At 37.5% G+C, this 27,134-nt stretch overlaps 1 protein-coding gene across 12 annotated transcripts in view; it reads left to right on the plus strand.

Annotated features, from left to right (window-relative positions):
• Positions 1–27,134, plus strand: part of STAU2 (staufen double-stranded RNA binding protein 2) — a 169,537-nt gene that overhangs the window by 61,514 nt on the left and 80,889 nt on the right. For all 12 annotated transcript variants that reach the window (XR_015797607.1, XR_015797608.1, XR_015797609.1 and 9 more), the window contains 3 exons: positions 1,278–1,409; positions 2,276–2,336; positions 21,259–21,566. Coding sequence is in view for 9 of the 12 variants with exons in the window: in XM_088149238.1 (XP_088005364.1) it covers positions 1,278–1,409; positions 2,276–2,336; positions 21,259–21,566 (501 nt within the window). In the remaining 3 variants the exon portion in view is untranslated. The remainder of the gene's footprint in view (positions 1–1,277; positions 1,410–2,275; positions 2,337–21,258; positions 21,567–27,134) is intronic.

Below are 27,134 nucleotides of genomic sequence, written 5' to 3' on the forward strand. Positions count from 1 at the left end.
ACCACTCATTCAGCAACCGTTCAAAATTGTGATGGTGCTATATGAGGGAGTTTTACAACCAGTCCATGAAGTTGTGGCTGTCGCATTGTCCCCACAATCACATGAACGTGATCTGGGTGCTTGGGTGCCCGGCTCACAATTATGATATTCCAATGAGCCGCGGTCATGTGATCGCCATTTGCAACCTTTCCTGCTGGCTTCCCACAAGCAAAGTCAAGGTAGGGAAGGTCACTAGTCACTGCCATGTTGCTTCTGTTGCTTTTTCTCCCAAGAAGCCCCACTACAGAGTACGAGATCCCAGGGGTCTTGTACTCTGTCCCACCCACCCACACTCCATAGCATTCTACTGTCTGCCCACACTCTGTAGTGTGCACCCACCTGCAGCACCCACCCTCCCACCTGCCTGCACTCCCTCATGCCCACCTGTGGCCCTCGCTGGCCCTCCTGTGCTCCCTAGCACCTGTTCCACAACACCCATGGCATCCACGCAGCCCCCAGGCTTTGTAGCGCCTGTTCCCGGCACCTTTCACCCCCCGGCACCCGCACACACACCCACACTCCTTGCCTGGGACTCCCACCTCTTCCTGCTTAACGACCTGCACAATACTGAGGTTACAACAGCAACTGGGGCTGCTGGGATTGCCATCGCTAAGCAAGCACTCATGTGTCATTGTGCTTTATGACTGCATCACTCAGCAATGGCAATCCGGGTCCCAATTGCTGTCATAACCCGAGGACTACCTGTACAAGTATTGAGAGTTGTTTTCATTCCTAGCTATAATATGCTGTCACCTCTTCTATCTCTCCCTTGTCTACGCCTATATCTGTTCTCTACCTTCCTTCTGGTTTGAGGCAGATCATAATTTATTACGTGAGCCAGGATTAAACACTTTATTATTATCATTGTTATTGTTATATTCTGTCTTTTCTCTAAGAATGAAGGTGTCATGTAGGAAAGGTGTTCCTTAAGTTTATCCCTGCAATCATAACTCTGTAAAGAAATAGATTCGGCTAAGACAAAGTGTCTTGTTTAAAACCACTGTGGAGCTTCATAACTTAATGAGAACTTAAGTCTTTGCAGTCTCAGTCTGACACCCTCATCAATAATATACACTGGTAATTGCCTGATATATAATGTGAGAAACAAGACCTAAATAAAAATTCCTCAGGTATAATTGCCTTGTGGTTCCGCAACAAAAGTGGAATGGCTAAGAGTATTATTAAGGTTGTTATCTTAATGACCAGTGATACAATGTTTTTTTTATTCATTTTACTAGGTTAAAGTGGGACATGAAATTACAACCGGAACAGGTCCCAACAAGAAAATAGCAAAACGGAATGCAGCTGAAGCTATGTTGTTACAGCTTGGCTATAAAGCCTCTTCTCCACTTCAGGAACAGCCAGAAATGGTAAGGGTTTGTTCGGCTACAGGAAGAGAAATGCCTCATGCTCCTTAAGTATTTGTTTTCTAAATGTACTCAGTCCAATTGCTGTCAGATCATGGTACAGTTATTTGTTGGGCTATATTTAGTTGGGTTATAGTGACCCAAACAGCTTGGCAGTAGTAGCTAACACTACCCCTAATAACTGCATTCATGCAGTTTTCTTGGCAGTGTTCTTCTGGGATGTTTACTTCTCAGTTTAGCCAACATGCCTGGAATTCCCCCATCCAAGTACTAATTAGGGTTGATGTTGCTTAGCTTCCCAAATCAGTAGAGGCTGGCTAGGTGTGCTAAAACAAAAGGTCCTTCTTTGCAAATCAGAAAACCTAGTTTTTATGCATACATGTTCTTATTTAGTTTTTTGTGATCATTTGTTTTCAGAGGTTTATTTTATGTTAGGTCTATAAATGCTATAAAAGGGGTGGGAGAAGGATATTGACATAAGGCCTTCCTTGTCACCTGAACATCTACTATCTATGTATTATCAAAGCACAGAATAGAGTGCTAAATCAATAACCATGAAGTTGAGAATAAAATATCTCATATGGAGGGATCACACACACACAGTATTAACAAATGCTATACAGTATAAAACTAAAGAGACAAAAACATGATACGGTTATTGCCTTCTGCTCATGTGTGGGCTTCCCTTAAGCATCTGATTGGGCACTGTGGGAAATGGGATGGTAGAAACACATACCATCCAACTGTTCTCATTGAGCAATCTTGTGTCCTTATTTTTGAACCATCCCACCTATGTATGCATAAATAATATTTAATAGTGATTGTATGCATGTTTCATATTCTTTCTATATTCTTATATATATTATCAGCTAGGAGAGATCAAGGGGTGGAATGGTCAAAATGTTGGATATCCTGAACCAAAAAGTACCAGTAAGTGAAACATCTGTATTCATCCACTTTTCCATCATCTATGTAAAAAAATATAAATAAAAGATGTAAGAAGATGTAATAATGCAAATGATGTAATAATCTTTTTAAAAATAAGAAATTAATATTTTAATTAATAATTATTTCAACAAAATTATGGATAATGTTAATTTGTTCAGAATCAATTGAATATATTTACATTTTTTCTGATGTTTCCATATATGCAGTTTTTTGAAAAAGATAACTGCCTATGCTTTGCTTACATGGTACCTCAGAATATTTCTCTTTTTGTTTTGGAATGTATTCATTTTTATACCAAAAGCCTGATTTTTCCTTAATTCTCTATTTTAATCAATTGATTTTTCATCTGCTTCATGAATGTATTGTCTGATTAATTGAAGATAAGAAGAGAGTGTCAACCTACATAAAGTTATCAGTGATGATTATGCAGCTCAAGGCTCATATGTTTATAATGTCTTTTTGCTTCTGATAGTAGGCTTATTTCCTGCTTATGGACTTCTTTTGGGTACCTGATCAGCCTTGGTGTGAACAGAATATTGAAGTTATGTAAGACTTTGTTCTGAACCAACCTGGTTCTTCTTATGAGGGTTTCATAGTGTTGCACCCTGTAAAGTAATGGTTTCTATAGATTTTATGTAAAATCATTTGTGAGCCATTCATGGAAGTCTCTTACCTTTTTCAGGACCAGCTATATAATAAATTAAGTAACTTTGGTTCTTAAGTTGGAAAATATTACAAAAAAGTTATATATATACATTTTGAGGCATGAACTGCTTTTAAATATTCAGTGAAGTTGGTGGGTTGGATCCATACTGAATAATACTTAGAGTAAATATACTGAAGTAATCAAATTTTAGTTAATGTCTGATGTTATAACTGTGTTATGCCCAATTTATTTCATTGAGTCTACTCACTAGAACTAAGTCTGGATCCAATCCTGTGGTTTTTAGAAACTGAGGAACAGAGTGATTGTCCTACAGAAAAAGGAGCATTTATGGTGTATTTATTTTATTTATTTATTAGGTTTATATCATGCCATTCCTACAAGAATTTAGCAGGACTCCTCTAGCATAGTTGCTCCCTCAATGAAAGACTGGATTGAGAGTTAGTGATTAGCCCAAAATGACTCAGTAAGCTTCCATCAATGAATGTGAATTTAATATTGGATCTTACATTAAAATCCTGTTGAAACTCTATAGAAGAATGGCTTGTATGCACCTCCTGTGGAAATGAAAGTGAAAAATGAAGGTTAGGAGCATTATAAGCGTATCACTGCCCAGATTAAAGACAGGATATCATATACACCCATACATATAGGAACAATTTTAATGAGATAAATAAATATCAGGTGCATGACTTGCAACTCCAAGGACGCATGTGGCACCACAGCCTTGAACGAAGTCCCGTAAGCTCCCCAAAATGAACTCAAATTGGAATCTTTAATGCAACAGAAGTAGAAATGGTTTTATGGTTCTGTTGTTTTATTGTTGCTGTGAGCCACCCAGAGTTATGCTTTAAGATGAGCAGCCATACAAATCTTTTAAATGAATGAATGAATGAATGAATGAATGAATGAATGAATGGTTTTGTGTGTTGGGAGTATTTGATAGCTGTGTGCATAAGCTTGATATAAACTCTGAGCTTAGAACAGAATGAGGCAATTTCAAGTGGTTTTTATTTCTTTTGAGGCAGGATGGAAGTTTCAACTTGTCCCTAGTTCAAAATCCTTTACAGAGTTCCACTTGCTTTCACCTTGGGAGATGAGTCTGCTGGCTGGAATGTGCTTTTTGTTTTTGTTCCTACTTTGCTTTGCTTCACTTTGTTTTAGCTATTGAAACTAGTAGTCCTTGATGAGGAAGGGTATTCTCAGATCCAGTGACTGACTGGTTAGTCTGCAAAATATGAGTGATCCTTGCAACCAGCCTACTGTTGCTTGTGCCATCACTGTTTCTTGGGAAATAGAGTTGAAAGAAATTTAGAAAGGTTACTCATGTGTTTCCCTTACTGTTGCCCCTCAGAAGTTATAAATTTTGTGACTGTCTTATTTACCTAACTTAAGGACTATATCTTTTTTCATGTTCTTTACCCTTGCTGATCAGCAGCACTCTTTACATCTACACAAAATCCTTTAAGCCTGTCTTCCAATAATTCATTGCAGATATTTCTGTTTGTGCTGCAAATTTCATTACACTGTTTCTCAAAATAAAGTTATGATCATTAAAAAAAATTAAAGGCATGTAGCCTTACTGTAGTTCAATAAGACTCTGCACCAATTTCTGTGACATTTGCTCATGGTTTATCTATGTAAAATATTCTAACATCTCCGAAAATGTCATCATACTCTGATAAGAAGTGGCATTATAACCATTTATTTATGTTTTTCCCATGTTAGATAATGAAAGGGTAGACTTTGGGTTTCCAGAATAATGGAGAACCCAGACTGGTTGAAATGAATGAACCAATGTGCAGCTTTTCCCACTGAGAGTTCTGCTTTGAAGCAGGTCAGGCTGTCCTTGTACAGTCCTACTGTTTAGTTTCTGTTCTGTCTCATTCCAGTTTTTGAAAAGTGGCCAGTTTTTATGCAAAGCCCAAATGTAGCTCTTGGTCTGACAGCTTATTCAGCTCTGCAGTGGAAACAATCCAGATGTTTTCATATCAATAGTTAACTTAAGTATTGTAAAATCACCGTTTACTGACCTGAATGCAGGGGAAGAAAAAGTACGTACATTCCCGCTCTCCATCTTGCAAAACCTATTGGGACAAAACTATTTAAATACTGAGAATAATTGTATTCTATGGATATTCTATAGCTGGTATTAAACTCCAGGAAGGCCTTATCTTTAGAGAAATAACTATCTCATAGGGAAATGTTTGCATGACCCACTTGACCCAGTTAGCCACTGACCCAATCCCATCTCATTACTGATGGTTATGGCAGCATATGGTCATACCAGTTGGATCAGAAGTTGCCAGTTTGGAACAACAGACTCCTTTGCTTGCTTTCTCCTGCAAGTTCCCAGTATCCCATGAGTCTTTGCACTAAAAGAATATTGGCAAGATTTCATTACACTACCAGCCTATTCCCCATTGGTCAGGCAGGAAGCAATGGATACAGTAGAAAGTACAAATAGTTGTTGTTGTTTAGTCGTTAAGTCGTGTCCGACTCTTCGTGACCCCATGAACCATATTGCGCCAGGCCTTCCTGTCCTTCACTGCCTCCCTGAGTTTGCTCAGTTTCATGCTCATTGCTTCAGTGATGCTATCTAACCATCTCATCCTCTGCCGTCCTCTTCTCCTTTTGCCTTCAATCTTTCCCAGCATCAGGGTCTTCTCCAAAGAGATCTCTCTTCGCATTAGGTGGCCAAAATATCTGAGCTTGAGCTTCATTATCGATCCTTCCAATGAGCAATCAGGGTTGATTTCCTTTAAGATTGACTGGTTTGACCTCCTAGCAGTCCAGGGGACTCTCAAGAGTCTTCTCCAGCACCACAGTTCAAAGGCATCAATTCTTCGGCGCTCGGCCTTTTTTATGGTCCAGCTCTCACAGCCATACATTACTACTGGAAAAACCATAGCTTTGACTATGCGGATCTTTGTCGGCAAGGTGACGTCTCTGCTTTTTAATATGCTATCTAGGCTTGCCATGGCTTTCCTCCCAAGGAGCAAGCGTCTTTTAATTTCATGGCTGCAGTCTCCGTCTGCGGTGATCTTGGAGCCCAAATAAATGAAGTCTGTTACTGCTTCCATTTCTACCCCTTCTATTTGCCAGGAATTGATGGGTCCAGATGCCATGATCTTAGTTTTTTTAATGTTGAGTTTCAAGCCAGCTTTTGCACTCTCCTCTTTCACCCTCATCAAGAGGCTCTTTAGTTCTTCTTCACTTTCTGCCATTAGGGTGGTATCGTCCGCATATCTGAGGTTGTTGATGATTCTCCCTGCAATCTTAATTCCGGCTTGTGATTCTTCCAGCCTGGCATTTCTCATGATGTACTCTGCATATAGGTTAAATAAGCAGGGTGACAGTATACAGCCTTGTCGTACACCTTTCCCTATTTTGAACCAATCGGTTGTTCCATGACCGGTTCTAACTGTTGCTTCTTGGCCCGCATACAGATTTCTCAGGAGACAGGTAAGGTGGTCTGGTATTCCCATCTTTTTAAGAATTTGCCACAGTTTGTTGTGATCCACACAATCAAAGGCTTTTGCATAGTCAATGAAGCAGAAGTAGATATTTTTCTGGAACTCTCGTGCTTTCTCCATGATCCAGCGAATGTTGGCGATTTGATCTCTAGTTCCTCTGCCTCTTCGAAACCCAGCTTGTACATCCGGTAGTTCTCGGTTCATGTATTGCTGAAGCCTAGCTTGTAGGATTTTGAGCATAACCTTGCTAGCATGTGAAATGAGTGCAATTGTGCGATAGTTTGAGCATTCTTTGGCGTTGCCCTTCTTTGGAATTGGAACGTAAACTGACCTTTTCCAATCCCGTGGCCACTGTTGCGTTTTCCAAACTTGCTGGCATATTGAGTGCAGCACTTTAACACCATCATCTTTTAGTATTTTAAATAACTCAGCTGGAATACTGTCATCTCCACTAGCTTTGTTGTTAGCAATGCTTCCTAAGGCCCACTTGACTTCACTCTCTAGGATGTCTGGCTCAAGGTCAGTGATCACACCAGCGTGGACATCAGGGACATTAAGATCTTTCTTGTAGAGTTCTTCTGTGTATTCTTGCCACCTCTTCTTAATCTCTTCTGCTTCTGTTAGGTCCCTGCCTTTTTTGTCCTTTATCATGCCCATCTTTGCACTAAACGTTCCTTTCATATCTCCAATTTTCTTGTAGAGATCTCTAGTCTTCCCCATTCTATTGTTTTCCTCAATTTCTTTGCATTGTTCATTTAAGAAGGCCTTCTTATCTCTCCTGGCTATTCTCTGGAAATCTGCATTCAGTTGCTTATATCTTTCCCTTTCACCCTTGCTTTTCGCATTCCTTCTTTCCACAGCTATTTGTAAAGCCTCATCAGACAGCCATTTTGCTTTCTTGCATTTCTTTTTCTTTGGGATGGTTTTAGTTGCTGCCTCCTGTACAATGTTACGGACCTCCGTCCATAGTTCTTCAGGCACTCTGTCTACCAAATCTAATCCTCTAAGTCTATTCATCACCTTCACTGTGTACTCACAAGGAATATGATCTAAGTCATACCTGAGTGGTCTAGTGGTTTTCCCTACATTCTTCAATTTAAGCCTAAATTTTGCAGTAAGAAGCTCATGATCTGAGCCACAGTCAGCTCCTGGTCTTGTTTTTGCTGTCTGTATAGAGCTTCTCCATCTTTGGCTGCAAAGTATATAATCAATCTGGTTTCGGTATTGACCATCTGGTGATGTCCATGTGTAGAGTCGTCTCTTGTGTTGTTGGAAAAGAGTGTTTGCTATGACTAGCTTGTTCTCTTGACAGAACTCTATTAGCCTTTGCCCTGCTTCATTTTGTACTCCAAGGCCAAATTTGCCTGTTATTCCGATTACTCCTTGACTTCCTACTTTAGCATTCCAATCCCCTATGATGAAAAGGACATCTTTTGGGTGCTAGTTCTAGAAGGTGTTGTAGGTCTTCATAGAAGCGGTCAACTTCAGCTTCTTCAGCATCAGTGGTTGGGGCATAGACTTGGATGACTGTGATATTGAATGGTTTGCCTTGGATACGCACTGAGATCATTCTGTCGTTTTTGAGGTTGTACCCCATTACTGCCTTTCCCACTCTCTTATTCACTATGAGTGCAACTCCATTTCTTCTAAGGGTTTCTTGCCCACAGTAGTAGATATAATGGTCACCCGAATTAAATTCACCCATTCCCGTCCATTTCAGTTCGCTGATTCCCAAGATGTCAACGTTCAATCTTGTCATCTCATGTTTGACCACATCCAGCTTGCCTTGGTTCATAGATCTTACATTCCAGGTACCTATACAATATTGTTCTTTACAGCATCGGACCTTCTTTTCGCTTCCAGATACATCCACAGCTGAACGTCCTTTCGGCTTTGGCCCAGCCGCTTCACTCTTTCTGGAGCTACTTGGAAATGCCCTCCGCTCTTCCCCAGTAGCATATTGGACACCTTCCGACCTGAGGGGCTCATCTTCCGGCATCATATCTTTTAGCCTTTTAACATTGTCCATGGGGTTTTCTTGGCAAGGATACTGGAGTGGGTTGCCATTTCCTTCTCCAGTGGACCACATTTTGTCAGAACTCTCTGTCATGACCTGTCCGTCTTGGGTGGCCCTGCACGGTATAGCTCATGGCTTCACTGAGTTACGCAAGCCCCTTCGCCACGACAAGGCAGTGATCCATGAAGGGGAGAAAGTACAAATAGAAGAACTAATAAATCTCCAAACTGCAATCCACACAAAAGCCCACAACTCTCTCACTCTGGCTGACTGTCCCTTTTGTTACCTTCAGAAGGTCACTTATCCTACCCCTTTCTTTTCAACATGGACTCCTTCAACTGCTGTACAGAGTCTTTCCCCTTGTCTCTTCCCCAATTTGGTCACACAAATCAGAAGACAAGCTGCCAGAGGGAGGGCCTTTCCTCCCCTACCACCTGACTTTCAGGCTAATCTCCACAAAATGGCCGATAAACCAGATGTAATTGTCTTGCAAGGAAAACAAAGTTTTTGTTGCTGAAGAAAAGCAACAGCAAATGTGGCAGCTGTAATGTACCACAAGCCCCACAAGGAGCATAAGGCAATTCAATAGAAGCAGAAAGGGGAGGAAGCAAAATGTACACAAGTAACTTAGAGTATATCCTAAGGACCTCTAAAACAGGAGAGACATACACTAGGGCACTGCTCACATAATCTATGCTGGACACACAAGCAGTTCTCCAGTGTTATTTGGAGCTTTACTGTTTGTTTACATTTGGGAGTATATTGGAGAGTCTGTGAGTATTTTCAGAGCTTAGGTGTGAGAGTCTCTGCCAAGAGTTTTTTGGAATCATTACTGATTGTAAGTAAATGCCTACAGAAAGACTATCTGCAAGTCATGTGATGTAGCAATCGCTGGTTGGCCTAGCAGCCAGTAAGCGTTAGGGAGACGTGTTCAGTGGCTGTCAAGAATGAGTTCTAAAATGAATATCCCGGCTTTTCTGGCCACTCTTCCCAATCCTTTTTCTTGTAGGACTGAGCATCAAAGTTGGGCAAGTGGAGGAAAACTTTAACTAAAAACAAATCCAGGACTATTTTAATCAAATATTCTTCAGCCAACTGGATTGAAGAATTCCCACAACACGTTAATTAAGCCCATCATGGGAACAGAGCAAGAATAAATATTTTTGGTTAGTTATACAAGAGGTGATTGTTTAGAGAGGAACTACATCTTATCTATAAAAAAAGACAAATTGTATTCCTTGCACACATTTCTCCGTTAACATTCTGGCACAGGGAAGAATGGTATTTTAAGTAGGAAATTTGTGGGCAGTAAGGAAGCTGTTTCCCCTGATGATTCTCTGTAACAGTGATTGGTTCGGGTTCCCCTCAGCTGACCTTATTTATGGTTGCAGAACTGTGGAGAGAGATTATGGAAAAGAATTGTTGGGTGGAGAAAACCGCCACACATATTCCGAGATTCCCACAAGGTTGCCTTGCCTTTTGGGGGGGGGTTAGAGAGTATGAAGAAAGTGTGTGAAAGATATTGTGACAGAAAGTTGTATATGTTAAGGAACTATTTAAGAGAAAATGTAAAACTTGAAAATGTGAAGGAGTTAGCTTTAGAATTAAAGTTGATTAGGAGAAGAAGTGGAGTGCAATGGAAAGAAGGGAAGACATGGAAGAAGGAATGTCAGAAATGGCTGAAAATGGAAATGTTTGTCTTCCAGAAAAGGTACTGGGCTGGTGGAATGTGGAGGAAGTTGACTGTGTGATGATCTGACAGAGCACAGCCAGAAAAGATCAGTCCCTAGCTAAGGTGTGAGCAGTGCTCAGTGGTAAATGAAGAGGACAGTATGGAGTGGTGGCTGCTGGCAGCTAGAGAGAGAGTTAAGACTGATGCCAATGCAAGAACACAATCTTGCAGTTAATCTTGAGACAGTACTCTATTGAATAATGGTTTTGGAGAGGAACACTTTCTTTGAGTGTGGAGGGCTTGAGGTTTGTTTTTATAGAGGATGGTGTATTTCTGGGGTTATTATTGCTTGATACAACAAGATTCTTTTAGAACTAGAAAGGGAGAGTAAGAGCATTGACATCTATGTAATTGGTGGAGCTTAGAAGTTGGGCAGGAGACACCTTCGAAAATCTGCTTGGCTAAGTCTTGGTATGTGATGAATTCAACCTACAGGATATCATGATGCTAATGCCCAATTGAAATAATTGCCCTGCAACTTCAGGAAGGAATGAGTGCAAATAGGATTTCTGTTTGCATTACAGCATGGATGGCTCCCTAGATAAGAGATAGGGAGTCTGAGGAAGGCCCAAGCCAATATGGGTAAGAGGGCCTGGAGGAGGGATTACTGAGGGTGCTTCTAAGGATTGCTTTGCCACTTGATGGAATTGGAAGCATCAGTTAGTGTGTTGAAGGTATGGGTGAAGTGATGAGAAGAGAATAGCCTGAATGGAGCTGACAATTTGCTGGCCTCCCATGTACAGAATGTGTATGTGGATTGTAGGTAGTCTTGAGAAGAAGTGGTGCATTTGGTAGTTATGTCAGAAGGTAAATTCCAGATAGAGGGGGAGGGTGAACCAGTTCCAGTAGTGATGGAACAAGAGTGTTATGGCAAGGGAATCAGAGCAGGCTGTTCAGAGAAGGGGGATCAATAATTTGGTGCTGGTCCCCACTTCTGGCCCTGTAGCCATGAACCTGAATCCTAGTTGCCAGATCGCTGGTGACCTTGGCCTCAAGCTACTAATAGTAAACTCCATATCTATCTCTAATAAGACCTTATTCATTCGTGGCTTGGTGCTGGATAATCAGGCAGACCTGCTGCATATTACCAAAATCTGGTTGGGCCAGGGCAGCTATATTGTCCTCTCAGAGATTTGTCCTCCTGGGTTTCAGGCCCTGTAGGAATTTTGACATCAAGACCAGATAGATGTTGTTGATCTAAAAAGACACTTTTCTGTCACCAGGATAACAGGGAACCTTGGATCTGTCACATATAGACAGTCATATCTTGGACCTTGGGTTTCTCTCACAGCAGTTGTTAAATGATCTAGTTTTTAATATAGTAAATATCAATAAATATGACCCATACAAGCAAAAGCTCTTTTGGGGTCCTCCATAATTTTTAAAAGTGGGAAGGCGTCATGAGAGCAAAAGGTTCAAGAAACATGGACCTAGAATGTTGGTGAAGGAAAACAAAATGCAAATGTGACCAAACATAGATAGAAGCCCAGGTTTGGGTCTATACTGTGGCAGTAAGGGAAGCAAAACACTTTTCTCCTTCCTTATGGTGTCAGGGGGCTGTCGACCAGCAGCCTTGTTTAGGATTGTGTGTTCCCTTGGGAGAAATGAGCAAACACTGTGAGTATATTACAGCTGTGCTTAAAGCCCTGCATTGGTTGCCAGAAGGCTTCCAGGTACAATTCAAAGTGCTGGTTTTGTTGTATAAAGCCCTACATGGCTTGGCACCAGGATATCTCCAGGTATAGAAGGTAAAGGAAGTGACTTTAACAGAAATACACAAAAACTGTTATCTGAGCAAAGGGGGCTACAGCATTCTTTAAGCCCTGGGAAACAAGATAATATTTGGAAGCGACTCAAACAAACACCGCCCTGATTCCCTGGTGTATAACAAGGGGAGGAGGTGGATTTTCTGGTTTGGACGACCTAGTGAGAGTGACACAGGACAGCCTTCATCAATCAACCAGCAGTAACCCATCTGGTATGGCTCTCATGGGGTAAGCTATTAATGATCCCATATTTTTGTGAAGCTGTGGGGGGAGGTCAAGCAGTGATGCCTTTCAGTTCTAGATTTGCTGTTATGAACAGTCTCCACTTAGAATAGTCCCAGCTGTGGTTGCCTTTCAGAAAGCTGTTAAACCTGAGCAGTTAAGACAAAAGTACGTCTTTGAGAGTAGAATGTCACCTTGTACTGTATGTCGCTACTGAAGTGCTGCTATTAATATAATAAAGTACTGTTTATAGTTTGTTAATATTGTTAGTGATTTTAGGGTGTTACCATGGATTTTAACTGTTGCACTGGGCATTTTAATGTGTGTTTTACAACAAAAACAAAAAATTACATGGATTTTTAATTTATACCTACCTTAGCCATGGATGTTCAATTTCATTTAAGTTGTAGGTGGATGTTTATGTCATACTATGGATGTTTTAATTGTTATTATATAAGCCACCAGATTTGGTAGCATACAGATTAAACAAACAAATGTTTAATAAATTAGGAATACCATATTTGCATCACTGTGTGTTCTATATCACTTGAAGCTTTCTTTGCTGAATAGAAGTGTTGTTAGAGACGGAGCAACAACTTAGTTCTAGCATTTACTCTTGTCAGTCCAAAATAAAACACTTTTGTCCTGAATAAAAGATGGTACCCTTCTTGGATATTAGGCTAGCAGCAAAGTTTAGAGTAGAATCAGTCTGATTAATATGTGGAACAGGTATAATTACTGCACAGTACGAGAAGCTTTGAACTTTCAATTATTTTTCATCAGTTTTAGTGCATTATTTCAGAAGCTTTGTATGAGATTCCCAACTGAAATGAGTCCAATTTCTTTTTATGCTAAGTAAATATACCACATTTTTTGGCCCTCTTTTGTCTTGAATGCAGAAATTAAGCAGGTGACACTTGAGCCACTTGGTTTTCTATTGTAGAAAAAAAAATTCTGAACCTTACAGGAGACCGTATTGTGAATCAGGGTCTTGTAGTACAGAATTTGGCTGAAAAATGCACAACTAAATTGAGTACAGTCTTATATGCAGCTTTTATTGATTTCAATTTGTATTTATTTCTAGAGTAATGCTTTTGTTTTATTCTAGAAATTGGCAACTGACCGGTGTTGTTTCCAATTTAAAAGATATGTGAAAACAACACTAAGAGTAGTTAAAACACTAACTCTGTTATTGTTAGCTCTGTTCTAATCCAAAAATAAATTAGAGCTGTATCCTGACCCTCTTTTCAATTTTTGTGTTCATTAACTGGTGAGACAGCTCAAGGATTTGAACATACATGCTTTCAAATTGACTGGAGAGTGACTGCTGTTTTTTTTTTCCCAGCCTTGCATTTTTTTCTTTTATTCTTTTTTCCCATTTATATACATATATTTTCAATTAACAAAACAAGTTTTAAACTTAAAACCACTTTAAAAAATAGAAAAGAGACAATCCCACATAAACTAAAAATACAAACTAAGAAAGAAAAAAAAATCTACCTTATATTGTATACTTATCAATAGTCACTGGTTTCCTAATGAATACACTACTATACTATGATCAGTACAAAATATTATTGTAAAATATCACAAAATTTCTGCCATAGTACCACATATTGCTGCATCCCTTGATTAGTAGATAATATTGCCTTTTCCAAAAAAGATAGATCACACATTTCTGACAACCATTCCTTGACTTCTGAAATAATCACATTTCCAATTTCTCAATATGATTCTTTTAGTCACCCCCATAGTTCCTGATAAGCAGTCAGATTCGAAAGCTTTGGTATATAGTTCAACATAAATTAACAACTTTAAAGTTTAAAGATTTTCCCACAAATCTGCTTATATATACACTATCCCAAAATATATCAAATGATCACATGACTATATCATATAAGTTAGTGAACCCTCACATTTTTTACTCCTCCAGGATAGAAAACCTGATGTCCATCCTTTCGAACACATTATTTGGGGAGTCCAGTACACCCTAAGTACAATTTCTGATGAATCAATTTTAATCTTAGGTCTGTGGATACCACTTTAACATTTTAAGGATATGAATCCATTGATGGGGCTTTATCAGGTATTCCAGTTTTTTAGCCCATGTTTGATATGTCCCCAAAATGTGTACTTTAAAAATATTCTTGAGCTTTTAATGAAGATATGTTATAGGTTTTAGTTCTTTCATAGATTCCATCAAATAAGAAAGTAACCCTTTCTCAAAGTTTCAACGTATTTATTTCAACATATTTTTTAAAAATTGGGTATATAAAGCCCCAGATATTTAATATAATCAGTAGAAATCACAAAACCCAGCTCTTTACATAGCTGTATTGATATGTTAGGAGTCAAGGGAAGTAAACAAGATTTATCTCAATTTATCTTATAACCAGATTATTTTCCAAAATACTGTACAACTTTTATAAAATTAGGCAAAGATGTAGAGTTCTGATCCAAAATTACCAAAATATTATCAGCATACAAAAATAATTTATATTGCTGTTTTACTTTATAGTAATGATACCATTGCCATAATACTATCACAGTCTCCAGTGGTCTCAGAAGAGCCCTAAAAGTCCCTAGTCAACATTGCCTTGATCTCCAACTTATAATTAATTATCATAAGACTAAGGTTATGGGCTTTGCTCAAAGACCAAGGACGTACAAATGAACAAATGATGGGAATTCAATGAACTATTCAACAGTTCAACTGCTTTAAGTACCTAGGTGTGCTTAGAGTGCTTTAAAAAGGTGCTGTATGATGAGCTGGGACAGCCACTCTGACATTCTTTTATGAGAAAGGACATGGAATTTTCATGACAGTGTAATTTGTAGCCAATGTAAGGTCCAAGGTACGTGCCTAATGCTGTATTTTGATTGGAAATGAGATTGAGGGTGTGGCTTTTCATTATCAAATACTAGATAAAGTTAACTTTTATCCATCAGGTCTAACCTCTACTACAGTTGCTGATGATTTCCAATCATATGATCTCTCACATAATTATTTGTTATCTACTTCATATGAGAGACATGGAACTGCAAATCCTTCACATTAGTGGTTCTTTGGACTATCAAACACGGCTGCTAAACTTCCTTGTGCACCCAGCCAGCCTGTTCTTTTAAGACCTTGGCTGTGTCCAAAACTGAAGAGCATTCTTTAAGGCCTATACTATTGTCCTTCCATCATTTCTGCAGCAGGGCAATTTCAGTAATATACAGTGAAATGAATGAGTCTGATCAGAGCACTCATGTTCACTTGTTTTATAGGGATCTTCTTATGGAACCTACTTCACTATTACTACATCTTCCTGGATGGCTCAGAGATGTTTCTCTTCTTAACGAGCACAAAGTAGCCAATTTTTGTAGAAAATGTCAGAGTATTCTGATGTAACCTCTGGCTCTGTTATAAATGGGATATTTTGAATGCATTTCAAATGTGTCTCACTTATATAAAGATGTATGAAAGCTGATCTTGGACTGTAGTAAAGATCTATTCTGTTCTATTCAAAGCTTACCTGATACATTTCTGAATGATATTAGAGGCACTGGACTATTCCTGGATAGTAAAAAAATTAATAATAAAGAATTTCAAAGAAACAACTTTGGTAGTAGAAACAAATGTCATTTGGGTTTTTCCCCCCCAACATGTTTTAAAAAGTTAATTCAAATAGTATTTTCTATGATACACAGTTATTAGAAAAATGTTATAACATAGACATGCAAATTTTAGTGTAATTGAAAATTATTACATTTTAAGATTATTTTTTAATAATGAAAAGTGGCTACACATTTATAAATAAAAGAAATAAATAATGTTGCTCAGAGTACCAGAACAAAATGATAAAATAATAACTTTGTATTGCTTTGTGTCATTGCCCAATAAAAAATAATGTGGCCATAGCTGTATTTCAAGGATTAGAGAAAATATTTCCAGTTCCAAATAATATGTTTTCAGTCAAACAACCAAGTATATCAAGTAAATTAGCTTTTGAATTTCAGAATAATGATAGAACATAATTCACCAAACTTGTAGAATGTATATTTTTTTTCTATATGCATTGGGAATACATTCTGTGTACATCTGAAATGTTCATGTGAAAATCAAAACCATGGAAAACCTTTTATTTCAAAACACTTGTTTTTCTTCCCTAACTCATTTATTATTTTGGACTTTTGCATGAAACCAGGAACTTTGTTCCTTAGGAGTCCATCTGCTCCTGCTGTTTGTTCACCATCTGAAATCATAATAATCTGTTTGTGACACACTAATCATTTTCACAGTAACTAATTGTGATGTCGCAAACAGATGATTATGATTTCAGGTGGTGAACAACCAGCAGGAACTAATGAACTTCCAAGGAACAAAGAAGAGAAAGCGTGGGGAAAACAGATATTCATGTCATAGTTGTTTTTTTCAAACTCAAGTTTGTATGAATATAGTTATTTCTGGTTTTTGGACAGCACCAGGTAGGAAACCATGTCAAAGCATTTTTAACTACTAGTTGGCCAGATTTCCAGAAACACATTGTCATTTTATTTCATTGTTGAGAAACACATTGTCATTTACTTCATTTTTTACATAAACGAAGTACACCAAGACAGATACTATGAAATGAAGTGTACTTGCAAGTTTTTTATGTGAAATGAGAACCACATTTGTTTTACATTTATAGACCTTGTGTTGAATAATTTTGTGAATTCTCCCTTGCGTAACTCCACATATTTCTTTTCATCGAGGGACAGGGAATGTTAGTTGAACCTTCTTATGGCTAATGTAATGTAAGAATTTTCTATGGATGATAACTTTAGCCATCTAAGATTGCATAAAATGTCTTCCTTATATTTCTTATATGCTAAAAAGAGAAAGAGATACTTTGTTTTATAACTTGATATACATTCTTACTATGTCTCAAATTTCACAGGCCACTGAGTTGCATTGTGTTTTAGTAATTTATTTTGACTTTTACTTTTTTAATTTGTGTTCATTTTTTCCTTAGGATCTTTAGCATGCCACAATCATATTTAACACAAGTTCCATAATTGTCAAGAAATTTGGCTAAGGAGTCAGCATCTCTGCACCTTCATGCTTTGATGGGCAAAATAGGAATATTATCTTAAATTCCTTGACAGTGATATCCCTGAAACCTTTTCCTGCCTATAAGGAACTTTATAATTTCATTTTTGTTACTTTGTTTTATTAAGAGAAACTGTCCATCTAATTTGCTTATTTCTAGTGCATGTGGTTTAAAAATCTCTTTTTTATATTCTAGGCACATACTGTAATGTGAGTTACCTTCAGAAAGTATAATCATTACCTTAGTATTGGTATTAGCATTTTTTCACAATGTTCTCGTTTTTCTCAAGAAATTGTTTTACTTTATGAAGTCGCTGGACAATTTTTCGAGAACAGAAAAAGAATGTTGATCCATGCTTCCTCAGCTTTGTTACATAGAAACTGTTGAGTTTGAATATGCTGTAGAAAATTATGTACACCTGACATCTTTGTGCATGTTTGTGGACTTCTTTTTATTCTTTGCATTTACAAAATAATTTAGCAAAATTTCCCAAATTTTGAATAAAGGTACAGTGTATCAAGTCAAAGGGGGCTATCAACGTTTTACCCAGAATAAACTTTTACCAACTATTGATGGGTGAATACCTCATATTTTTAAAATTCCTCAGTAGCATTTTCTTGAAAATGCAATAACTTGGGAATCAATTTAATTTCTCCAAAGATGTTTTTATTTATAGTTATTTTAGGCCATTTGTTCACTTAAGATTACCTTTGTGTCAGTGACATCCATCAACAGTGTTAAGAAACTGGTCATCTGTCATATGAGAGATAAGGTTGCCTTTGACAACTTTAAGAAAAACATTAATTTCCTACTCCTGGCCAAAGGGTAATTGTGAACATACGCAAAATAATTTGGAGAATCCGAAGGCTGTCAATTTATATTTTCATTAAAGTTTGCTATCATATCTTTCTATTGCTATAATTTAGTAATAGTTAAAATAATACTAAACTTTTCCCGGTCTTGTTTTTTAGTTTCCTTCCTTGAGTTGAAGAGATTTTTTTTTTCTGGGATTAAAAATTGGGAGTATCCATTATGAATATTGGATGTATTCCTTAGTATCTCTTTTTACACTGAATCATCCATTTTGTTGCCAGGTTTTTGTGATTTTATAATACCCTTTTCAGGTGATAATGCAAATATATTGTCAATGAAAGCATTTTATGATACTTGGCTGTAACTTATCATTGCTGTTATTCACACTTCTGAGTTTCCATCCATAGTTCTGATTCCATTAGCTGTACCTCTTTTTTCTTTATTCTCCTTTTAGGTCATAACATTTAATAATCTATATAGTCTTCCAAGATGTATTTTTAATTAGGCTACAATTTCAGTTAGCAAATTTATTTTCACAGGTGACTATCAGAGCCTCAGAGCATTTAATTGTGATTTCTTTGTCAGTTAAAACCTAGATAACTAGGAATGCATAGATTATATATCTATATCTATATCTATATCTACTGTATATATATATACATACATACATACATACGTACACAGTATATTGGTTCAGTTAAGCAGACTGGTGTGCATATTCCTTACTGGTTGAGGAATTCTTTTAAGAGAGGTACATGCTGAGATACACATTGGGCTGTAGCTACTGTTCGTCCACAGAGCATTCCTTTCAATGGAATGCATATTCCTATCACTACAAATCAGCAGAGTTAGTCATGCATACATTCCTTTTCAGAGTGTGATATATTTGGGCTAAGTTTTTACAATTAAATTAATTCCAAAGGTAAGATGGATGATACTTACGATGACAACATCAGGCTGCTTTTCAAGGGACTTCATAATGATTTTATAGTTGTTCATAATATTCTTTATAAAATGAAGTAAACATACTTAATAACAGTTAAGTGGAAATGAATTCAGTTATTTATTTAATTAAATATTATTGGTAATTTAAAACGGAGAGAGCTGAGTTAATCTAATAGAAAAGCAGAATTAAAATCAATGTTGCCCTGTTGTTGTCTTGTGATTCATTAATATAATATAAAATGAGAATTCAAAAACAGGTATTTGAAGTGGTATTTAAAACTCATTTAATATAGGGACTGAGACAATTATATTCTATATATTCTATTTGATTGTTTTAAATGTCATCCCTAGATAATATGGATAGCAGAAACCTCAAAGGAGTATTGGGTGACATAATTTGTCGATGTGTGTACTGTATAGGTTCCAAATCTTCAAAATAAAAGGTGTTACATAAGTGGAAAGTCCTTGTCATTACTGCTAATTGAATGATCCTATTACAATAATGTGGATACAATTTAGAAACATATGGTATATTATGAGAGAGAGCTTTTTATTCATCCTGTGATGCATATTAGTTGTTTTAACTTTTAAAGAGATTAGTAATCTGGAAGAATTCCCAACTATTGTTCCAGACAGCAGTTAGATATTTGGGTGGATCATGTAAAAACACTGAAAAGGCTGAGAGAGCATGTGAAATGTTTGTTTGAAGTGATATTACATCAGTGAATGAGACATCTGTACTTTTTGATGTGGTTTTCGAAGGTTTATAGTATTGTACAGGAATTTTAAATGGGTTTTCTTTCATCGTATTCATTCTATTATTATTTCTGTATTTTTCAGTTATATTATTAAAGATGTTGCATCTTTATGTATTTGGAGTGCTTTTATGGTAACTGAATTTGTACTGGTCCAATTCAAAGGAAATATGAGCACTTACAGTTTCCCTGAGCTGGTGTTGCTTTTTGGTTTTTTTCTGTAGATACTGTATACCAGGAGAATCATGCTTTACCACTATAATTCACTATCTGTTATAGGACAAAGAGATGAGTGTTTTCCTGATTATAGTAGGAGGGAGGAGGGGAAAGGCACAATTAAATTAATAAGTTCAATATGTTGTACATTAGGGACAGTGCTTGCACCTGGCATTCCAGCCCCCAGCTGAGTCTACCATGGACACCTAGCTTAGATTTCCCCAAAAAATAAAAGAAGAATTGTGCTGGATCAGGCCAAAGACCTATCAGTCCTATATTCTGTTCACACTGTGATCTCCAGATACCTATAAGAAGCATACTGTAAGGACATGAGTACAACTGTGTTCCTCAGCAACTATATTGGCAGATGTATTGAATACATATATACATCTACCACAATTGTAGTTATATTAGTGGCAGCATTTATAAATTTATCAAAAACTTTTGAAAACAACGTAGGTTGATGTCCATTAATCTTATGGTAGTATAATGATATTTCTCAGATTTCTCAGCTTGAGTTTTGATTTCTTATAATGTGATTTGATATGGTTTTATTTAGTCACATTGTGAAAAATAAAATATTGGACCCAATACTGTGCCCAAGCCCCTTAAAGTAGAGTTACTCTTAGGTCCAAAACGACAATTGTAGAAACTCTATATTATCAAACAACCAATATATCAATCTATGTGTTTAAAATATTACCTACATAATAAAAGTCAGCTAGACAATTACTACATTGAACTGTACTTATGAAACTGTCTTATTGACTGGGAGGAACTCTCCAAGGCTTGAAGCAGAAATGTTTCTTACATATGCCAAATACTGAAGATTAAACCTTGGACTGCACATGTGCAAAATTGAGGTTCACTGAAGTAAACTATATGGCCCTTCCACTTCACTGAAAGTACCCAGACATGGAGTTGATCTTAGGAATCATAGGTCCCGATCTGACATTCTACCTATTGAATCATATTGAAAATAAATCTAATTAAATTTTGTAAAAAACAGATACTCTTATGGGATGACAATGGTGATAGACAATGATATGTGTTATGAAGATAACAAAAACTGCCTGTAATCACACATTTTGGTTTGGAGGGAGATTACAGTGTATACCACCTAAGTTCCTAAGGGAAAGGCATAGTTTAAAATTACAAATAATTAAATGCATTTTAAAATTTACATGAATATTTAGAATGATCTCTGCTCTGAATTTCAGCACCAAAGGGAATTCTTCATCTGTCTCCTGATGTTTATCAAGAAATGGAAGCCAGCTGCAACAAAGCATCCCCCAGTACCTCCATAAACCATTTGACATCCAAGGAAATGAACCGGACATCTAGTTGTTTCTTCAATATATCCCCTGCCACTAATAATACAGCTACAGTTGCCAGGGAACTCCTTATGAATGGAACATCCCCAAGTGGTGAAGCTATAGGTCAACAACGAGTGTCATTCACATCCCATTGTTGTACAGTGCAGCCTTCAAAGCAACTGGAATATCTGGCTAAGATTCAAGGCTTTCAGGTATGGGTACGTTAGAATAAATTACCCTTTACAGCCAGTACTCAGACTTTATTGTCTTATAATTGTGGTCTAAATAACAGCAAAGCTTGCACACCATTTGTAAACTTAGCCAGTGTTCTACGAAAGTAGGGGCTTCTGCACTGATATCCCCTCATATTGTTCGTGTCTATCTGCAATCACTTAGAGCTGAAGTTAAGGAAACAAAGTGAGATAATCAGCTGACATAATTACATGGACAAGGTTATAATGAATAATGGACATCATATTATAGTCCAGGAACAGATCATAGGTTTTCAGAGAGACATTTGCAGTATAAAAGTATATTGTTAGTGAGTGAGTACTCACTCTCACATTTGCATCTGGTGAACAGTTATAGTGGCTTGGAACCAATGGAAACCTTCACAATCAGATCACTACTCAGAAATACTAGAAGCTAAATCATGGTTCAAAGCTGTATGCACCTTTCTCAACTTTCTATCAAGATACACAAATTCATCTACTGGCTCTGCTTTTACATAATTCATGTACAACGTTTTCCTTTTAAACATAACTATCTTGTTCTTTTCACATATTAATTTTCAGATCTATATTCCCAGGTGCATCATACATGCTATCCAAAATTTACAGAAATCACTTGAATTCTAAGCCAAACAACATGACATATTTGGCATCAAAAGTAGATGCACATTCACATCCTTAACTGGCAAACCTCTACAATCAGGAAAAACATTCCTTATACATTTATCCATACACACACACACAAACATATATATATATATATATATATATATAGAGAGAGAGAGAGAGAGAGAGAGAGAGAGAGAGAGAAACAACAACCAAAGGAACATTACACAACCTTGTTTTAATCCCTGTTCAGTGCCGAACCATTTGCCAAGCAGTCCATTTATTCTCACACATAGTTTTCTTTCATCAGGTCTTACTGCATTCCGCATCCAATCAAATTCATATCCATACAAAACTTTCCATAATTCAAGCCAACTCATTTTATCATATGCTTTCTAAGTAAGCAAATGTACATTCACCATTTTTCTCATATATTTCACAGTGACCTTCTGAAGGCCACATTGCCTTTCCCAAATTTTGCTCATTTTTATTTCTTGTACCCTTTTCATCAGAATTTTACCAAACTCCTTCCCACGTACATTTAACATACTAATCCTCCTGTAGTTTTTGCATTTATTTTTGCTACCTTATTATTAATAGTATTCTAATCTTCAAGCAGATGAAATCTTCTCACATATTGAACAGGTTACACAGCTACAGTGGGGCAAAAAAGTATTTAGTCAGCCACCAATTGTGCAAGTTCTCCCACTTAAAAAGATGAGAGAGGCCTGTAATTTTCATCATAGGTATACCTCAACTATGAGAGACAAAATGAGAAAAAAAATCCAGAAAATCACATTGTCTGATTTTTAAAGAATTTATTTGCAAATCATGGTGGAAAATAAGTATTTGGTCACCTACAAACAAGCAAGATGTCTGGCTCTCACAGACCTGTAACTACTTCTTTAAGAGGCTCCTCTGTCCTCCACTCGTTACCTGTAGTAATGGCACCTGTTTGACCTTGTTATCAGTATAAAAGACACCTGTCCACAACCTCAAACAGTCACACTCCAAACTCTACTATGGCCAAGACCAAGGAGCTGTTGAAGGACACCAGAAACAAAATTGTAGACCTGCACCAGGCTGGGAAGACTGAATCTGCAATAGGCAAGCAGCTTGGTGTGAAGAAATCAACTGTGGGAGCAAGAATTAGAAAATGGAAGACATACAAGACCACTGATAATCTCCTTTGATCTGGGGCTCCATGCAAGATCTCACCCTGTGGGGTCAAAATGATCACAAGAATAGTGAGCAAAAATCCCAGAACCACATGGGGGAACCTAGTGAATGACCTGCAGAGAGCTGGGACCAAAGTAACAAAGGCTACCATCAGTAACATGATATGCTGCCAGGGACTCAAATCCTGCAGTGCCAGATGTGTCCCCCTGCTTAAGCCAGTACATGTCTGGGCCTGTCTTAAGTTTGCTAGAGAGCATTTGGATGATCCAGAAGAGGATTGGGAGAATGCCATATGATCAGATGAAACCAAAGTAGAACATTTTGGTCTAAACTTGTCGTGTTTGGAAGAGAGAGAATGCTGAGTTGCATCCAAAGAACACCATACCTACTGTGAAGCATGGGGGTGGAAACATCATGCTTTGGGGCTGTTTTTCTGCAAAGGGACCAGGACGACTGATCCGTGTAAAGGAAAGAATGAATGGGGCCATGTATCGTGAGATTTTGAGTGAACACCTCCTTCCATCAGCAAGGGCATTGAAGATGAAACGTGGCTGGGTCTTTCAGCATGACAATGATCCCAAACCACCACCCGGGCAACGAAGGAGTGGCTTCGTAAGAAGCATTTCAAGGTCCTGGAGTGGCCTAGCCAGCCTCCAGATCTCAACCCCATTGGAAAACCTTTGGAGGGAGTTGAAAGTCCGTGTTGCCCAGCGACAGCCCCAAAACATCACTGCTCTAGAGTAGATCTGCATGGAGGAATGGGCCAAAATACCAGCAACAGTGTGTGAAAACCTTGTGAAGACTTACAGAAAATGTTTGACCTCTATCATTGCCAACAAAGGATATATAACAAAGTATTGAGATGAACTTTTGATATTGACCAAATACTTATTTTCCACCACGATTTGCAAATAAATTCTTTAAAAATCAGACAATGTGATTTTCTGGATTTTTTCCCCCATTTTATCTCTCATAGTTGAGGTATACCTATGATGAAAATTACAGGCCTCTCTCATCTTTTTAAGTGGGAGAACTTGCACAATGTATTGTGTACAGAGTATTTCTCCTTCAGTCTTACTATTTTTCAAAATTCTCACAGTATTTATGACTACCTTTTATCAATTGTTTTCTTGGATACTAACATTTATATCATTTATTTCAATCCCACTCTTTGACATAGATTACTATCATTTCTATGCAAATCTCAAAAATATTCCTTCCACCATTCCTTCACTTCAGTTTCATCCTAATTCATGTCACTTTTATTTTTAATCCCACTCATTCTACTGGAGGTTCTCCATGTAGTACTCACTCTTCACCCAGTTCTAAAATCATTTTTATTTGCATCAAAATTACTTGGCATTTTCTCTGCATCTTTTGATTTTAACCATTCCTTGCTCTCTTTGACTAGTTTGTTTGCAACAACCTTTTTCTTTATGTGTGTACTATATATTTTTTTCTTATTTTTTTGCATCGATCATTCTCATATGTACGTTTCTTCTCTGCTGGTGGAAGGAATATTGAATTCATCCTTCCATCAAGCATCCTTTTTCACACTTACCTAAAGCATTAAGTGCACACACTTTTATGGCACTCTGTAACTCTTTTCATTCTGTTCAAGCAGCTTTAGCTTAGAGGTTAAGCACCTCTATCCTTATATCTACTTTTAATTCATTCTGTTGAGAGTATCTTCTGATATTTTTGCATGCCAGATTTGTACTTTCTATTTCTGCAGTTATTTTACTTTCAGTTTTGTTTCGTTCACTTCTTTCCTTTACTTCCATGTCTATTTTTCCAAAATCCACTTTTGACACTACCCAAAAAATTATGTATCCCATATTCAGAACCTCTCATTATCCTTGTATCCTTCACAAATTATCTTCATCTTTCATCCTGGACAAATTGTTCAAGCTTTATTCATTCATATATTTCTTCCTTTGTGATGTATATATGTGAATATATTATGCTAAAATTATATGTGCAAAACAGACCTCTCTTTAAGCAGATATTAATCAAAAATCATTCTCATTTATTCTTGGGTTTCTGAATGGCCCAATCACTTTTCCTTTTCTTTCTCACCTCATTTCCATTAATTCATCTAGAATGTATTTTTTTTCCTCCTGGATCACCTTTATGTAAAATGATCCATATTTTTCCCCCCAAATTCATTTCTGGTTCTTCTCTAATTACCACTCACTGTAGTGTAACATACAATTATTACCAGCTTATGGAGTCTACTTTCATGCACACCTAAAAAAACATAGGTGACCCCAGTTCACACTTTTTGACATATATTGTAGCTCTTTTATTCATAATTAAACATTCATTTCCAGGCATGTATTTGTGTGTCCACAAGATCATATCACCTTCATTCAAATCTATTACATCTTTCCCCCTTTCTCTTGGTTTCATAATTACACAACATATCTATTTTTCTTTTTTTAATTTCATTGGTTCTGTCGTGCTCTTTCCCATTTACTCCTCTTACACTACAAGTCACAATATTTCCCAACAATTTGGCAGTAGTTTGGTCTTGCATCTGACTGATCTCTGGAACCTGAAGACAGCCAAAGTACTGAATGAGATTACTTTTGCAATGCCTCTTCCCAGTTGCCGATCCCAAGGGGCTGCCTGGTTTACTGAGGAGCTGAGGGAAATGAGACTGAAAAGACTTGTAAAGCGACAGTGGCTGAAGACTAAAAATGGACATGGGTGAGCACAGGTTAGAGCACATGTTTGAGCCTACACAGACTCAGTAGAGCAGTGAACTCTGCTCCCATTCTGGGTTGGATTTCAATTGGGCATAATCCATTATGGTAAGCAAATTCCCACTATCTGGGATTCTTTTGAATTCATAGAACCTGAAGAAGTGGATAGGGTTCTTTGTAGTTTAAACTCTATCACCTGCAGGCCTGATTCATGCTCCATCTGGTTCCTTTGGGCCACCAGGCAGGGTGTGAGTGGCTGGATTTGAGATATGGTCAGAGTTTCCTTAAAGAAAGGTATTATGACAACTCCCTACAAAGAGGCAACAGTGTGCTATCTCTTAAAGAAACCTTTTGTCAGTCTGGCCCCATTTGACAACTTTATCTATTATCTAACGTTCCCTGGAGTCCTTGGTGTTCTCTGAGCTTGGTTATTTGCTTGCAGATGTTTCATTACCCATCTAGGTAACATCATCAGTGCAAGTGAGGGTGGGGTTTGCTCCCTGTTTCTATACAGTAGCTTGCACTGCCAGAGTTGGTGGGGGTGTGGTTTTCTCCTTGGTAGTTCCTTGATTTTCTGCTTGATTGTTTGTCTAGTGTTAATCCCTGCTTATCTGGGTATTGGCTATTGAAGAGGATGTGTTACGATCTTTTTGTTTCCTTCTTAGTTTTTTTATTGTTTCTTTTGAATAGTGTGTAAATATGGCTTATTTCTATGTGTCTATTGATGGCTGATTTTTCTGAATGGCAAGCTTCCAGGAATTCCCTGGTGTTTTTGGATTTAGCTTGGTCTAGGATATTCACAGTTTCCCAGCTGAAAATATGGTTGAGTCTATCCATGTGTTGTGGGATTAAGGAGTTTTCATTGTGTCTTCTGACTGTTAGTTGGTGTTCATGGATGTGCTCTGCTAGTAAAAAGCAGGGATTAACATCATATAGGTAACCCTCTATATCTTCCATCTAAATAGGCTGTTGGCATTGTTTGAAAACGAAGTTCTGTAAAAGCTTGTCTCAGGGACTGAGGTGTGGAATACTGTAAGTAGTATGACATTCCTTGCCA

Source organism: Python bivittatus, unplaced genomic scaffold (assembly GCF_059951505.1).
Source record: "Python bivittatus isolate LINGU-HERP-01145 unplaced genomic scaffold, Pbiv_v1 ctg000590_np1212, whole genome shotgun sequence".
In the NCBI taxonomy this organism is placed as follows: Eukaryota; Metazoa; Chordata; class Lepidosauria; order Squamata; family Pythonidae; genus Python; species Python bivittatus.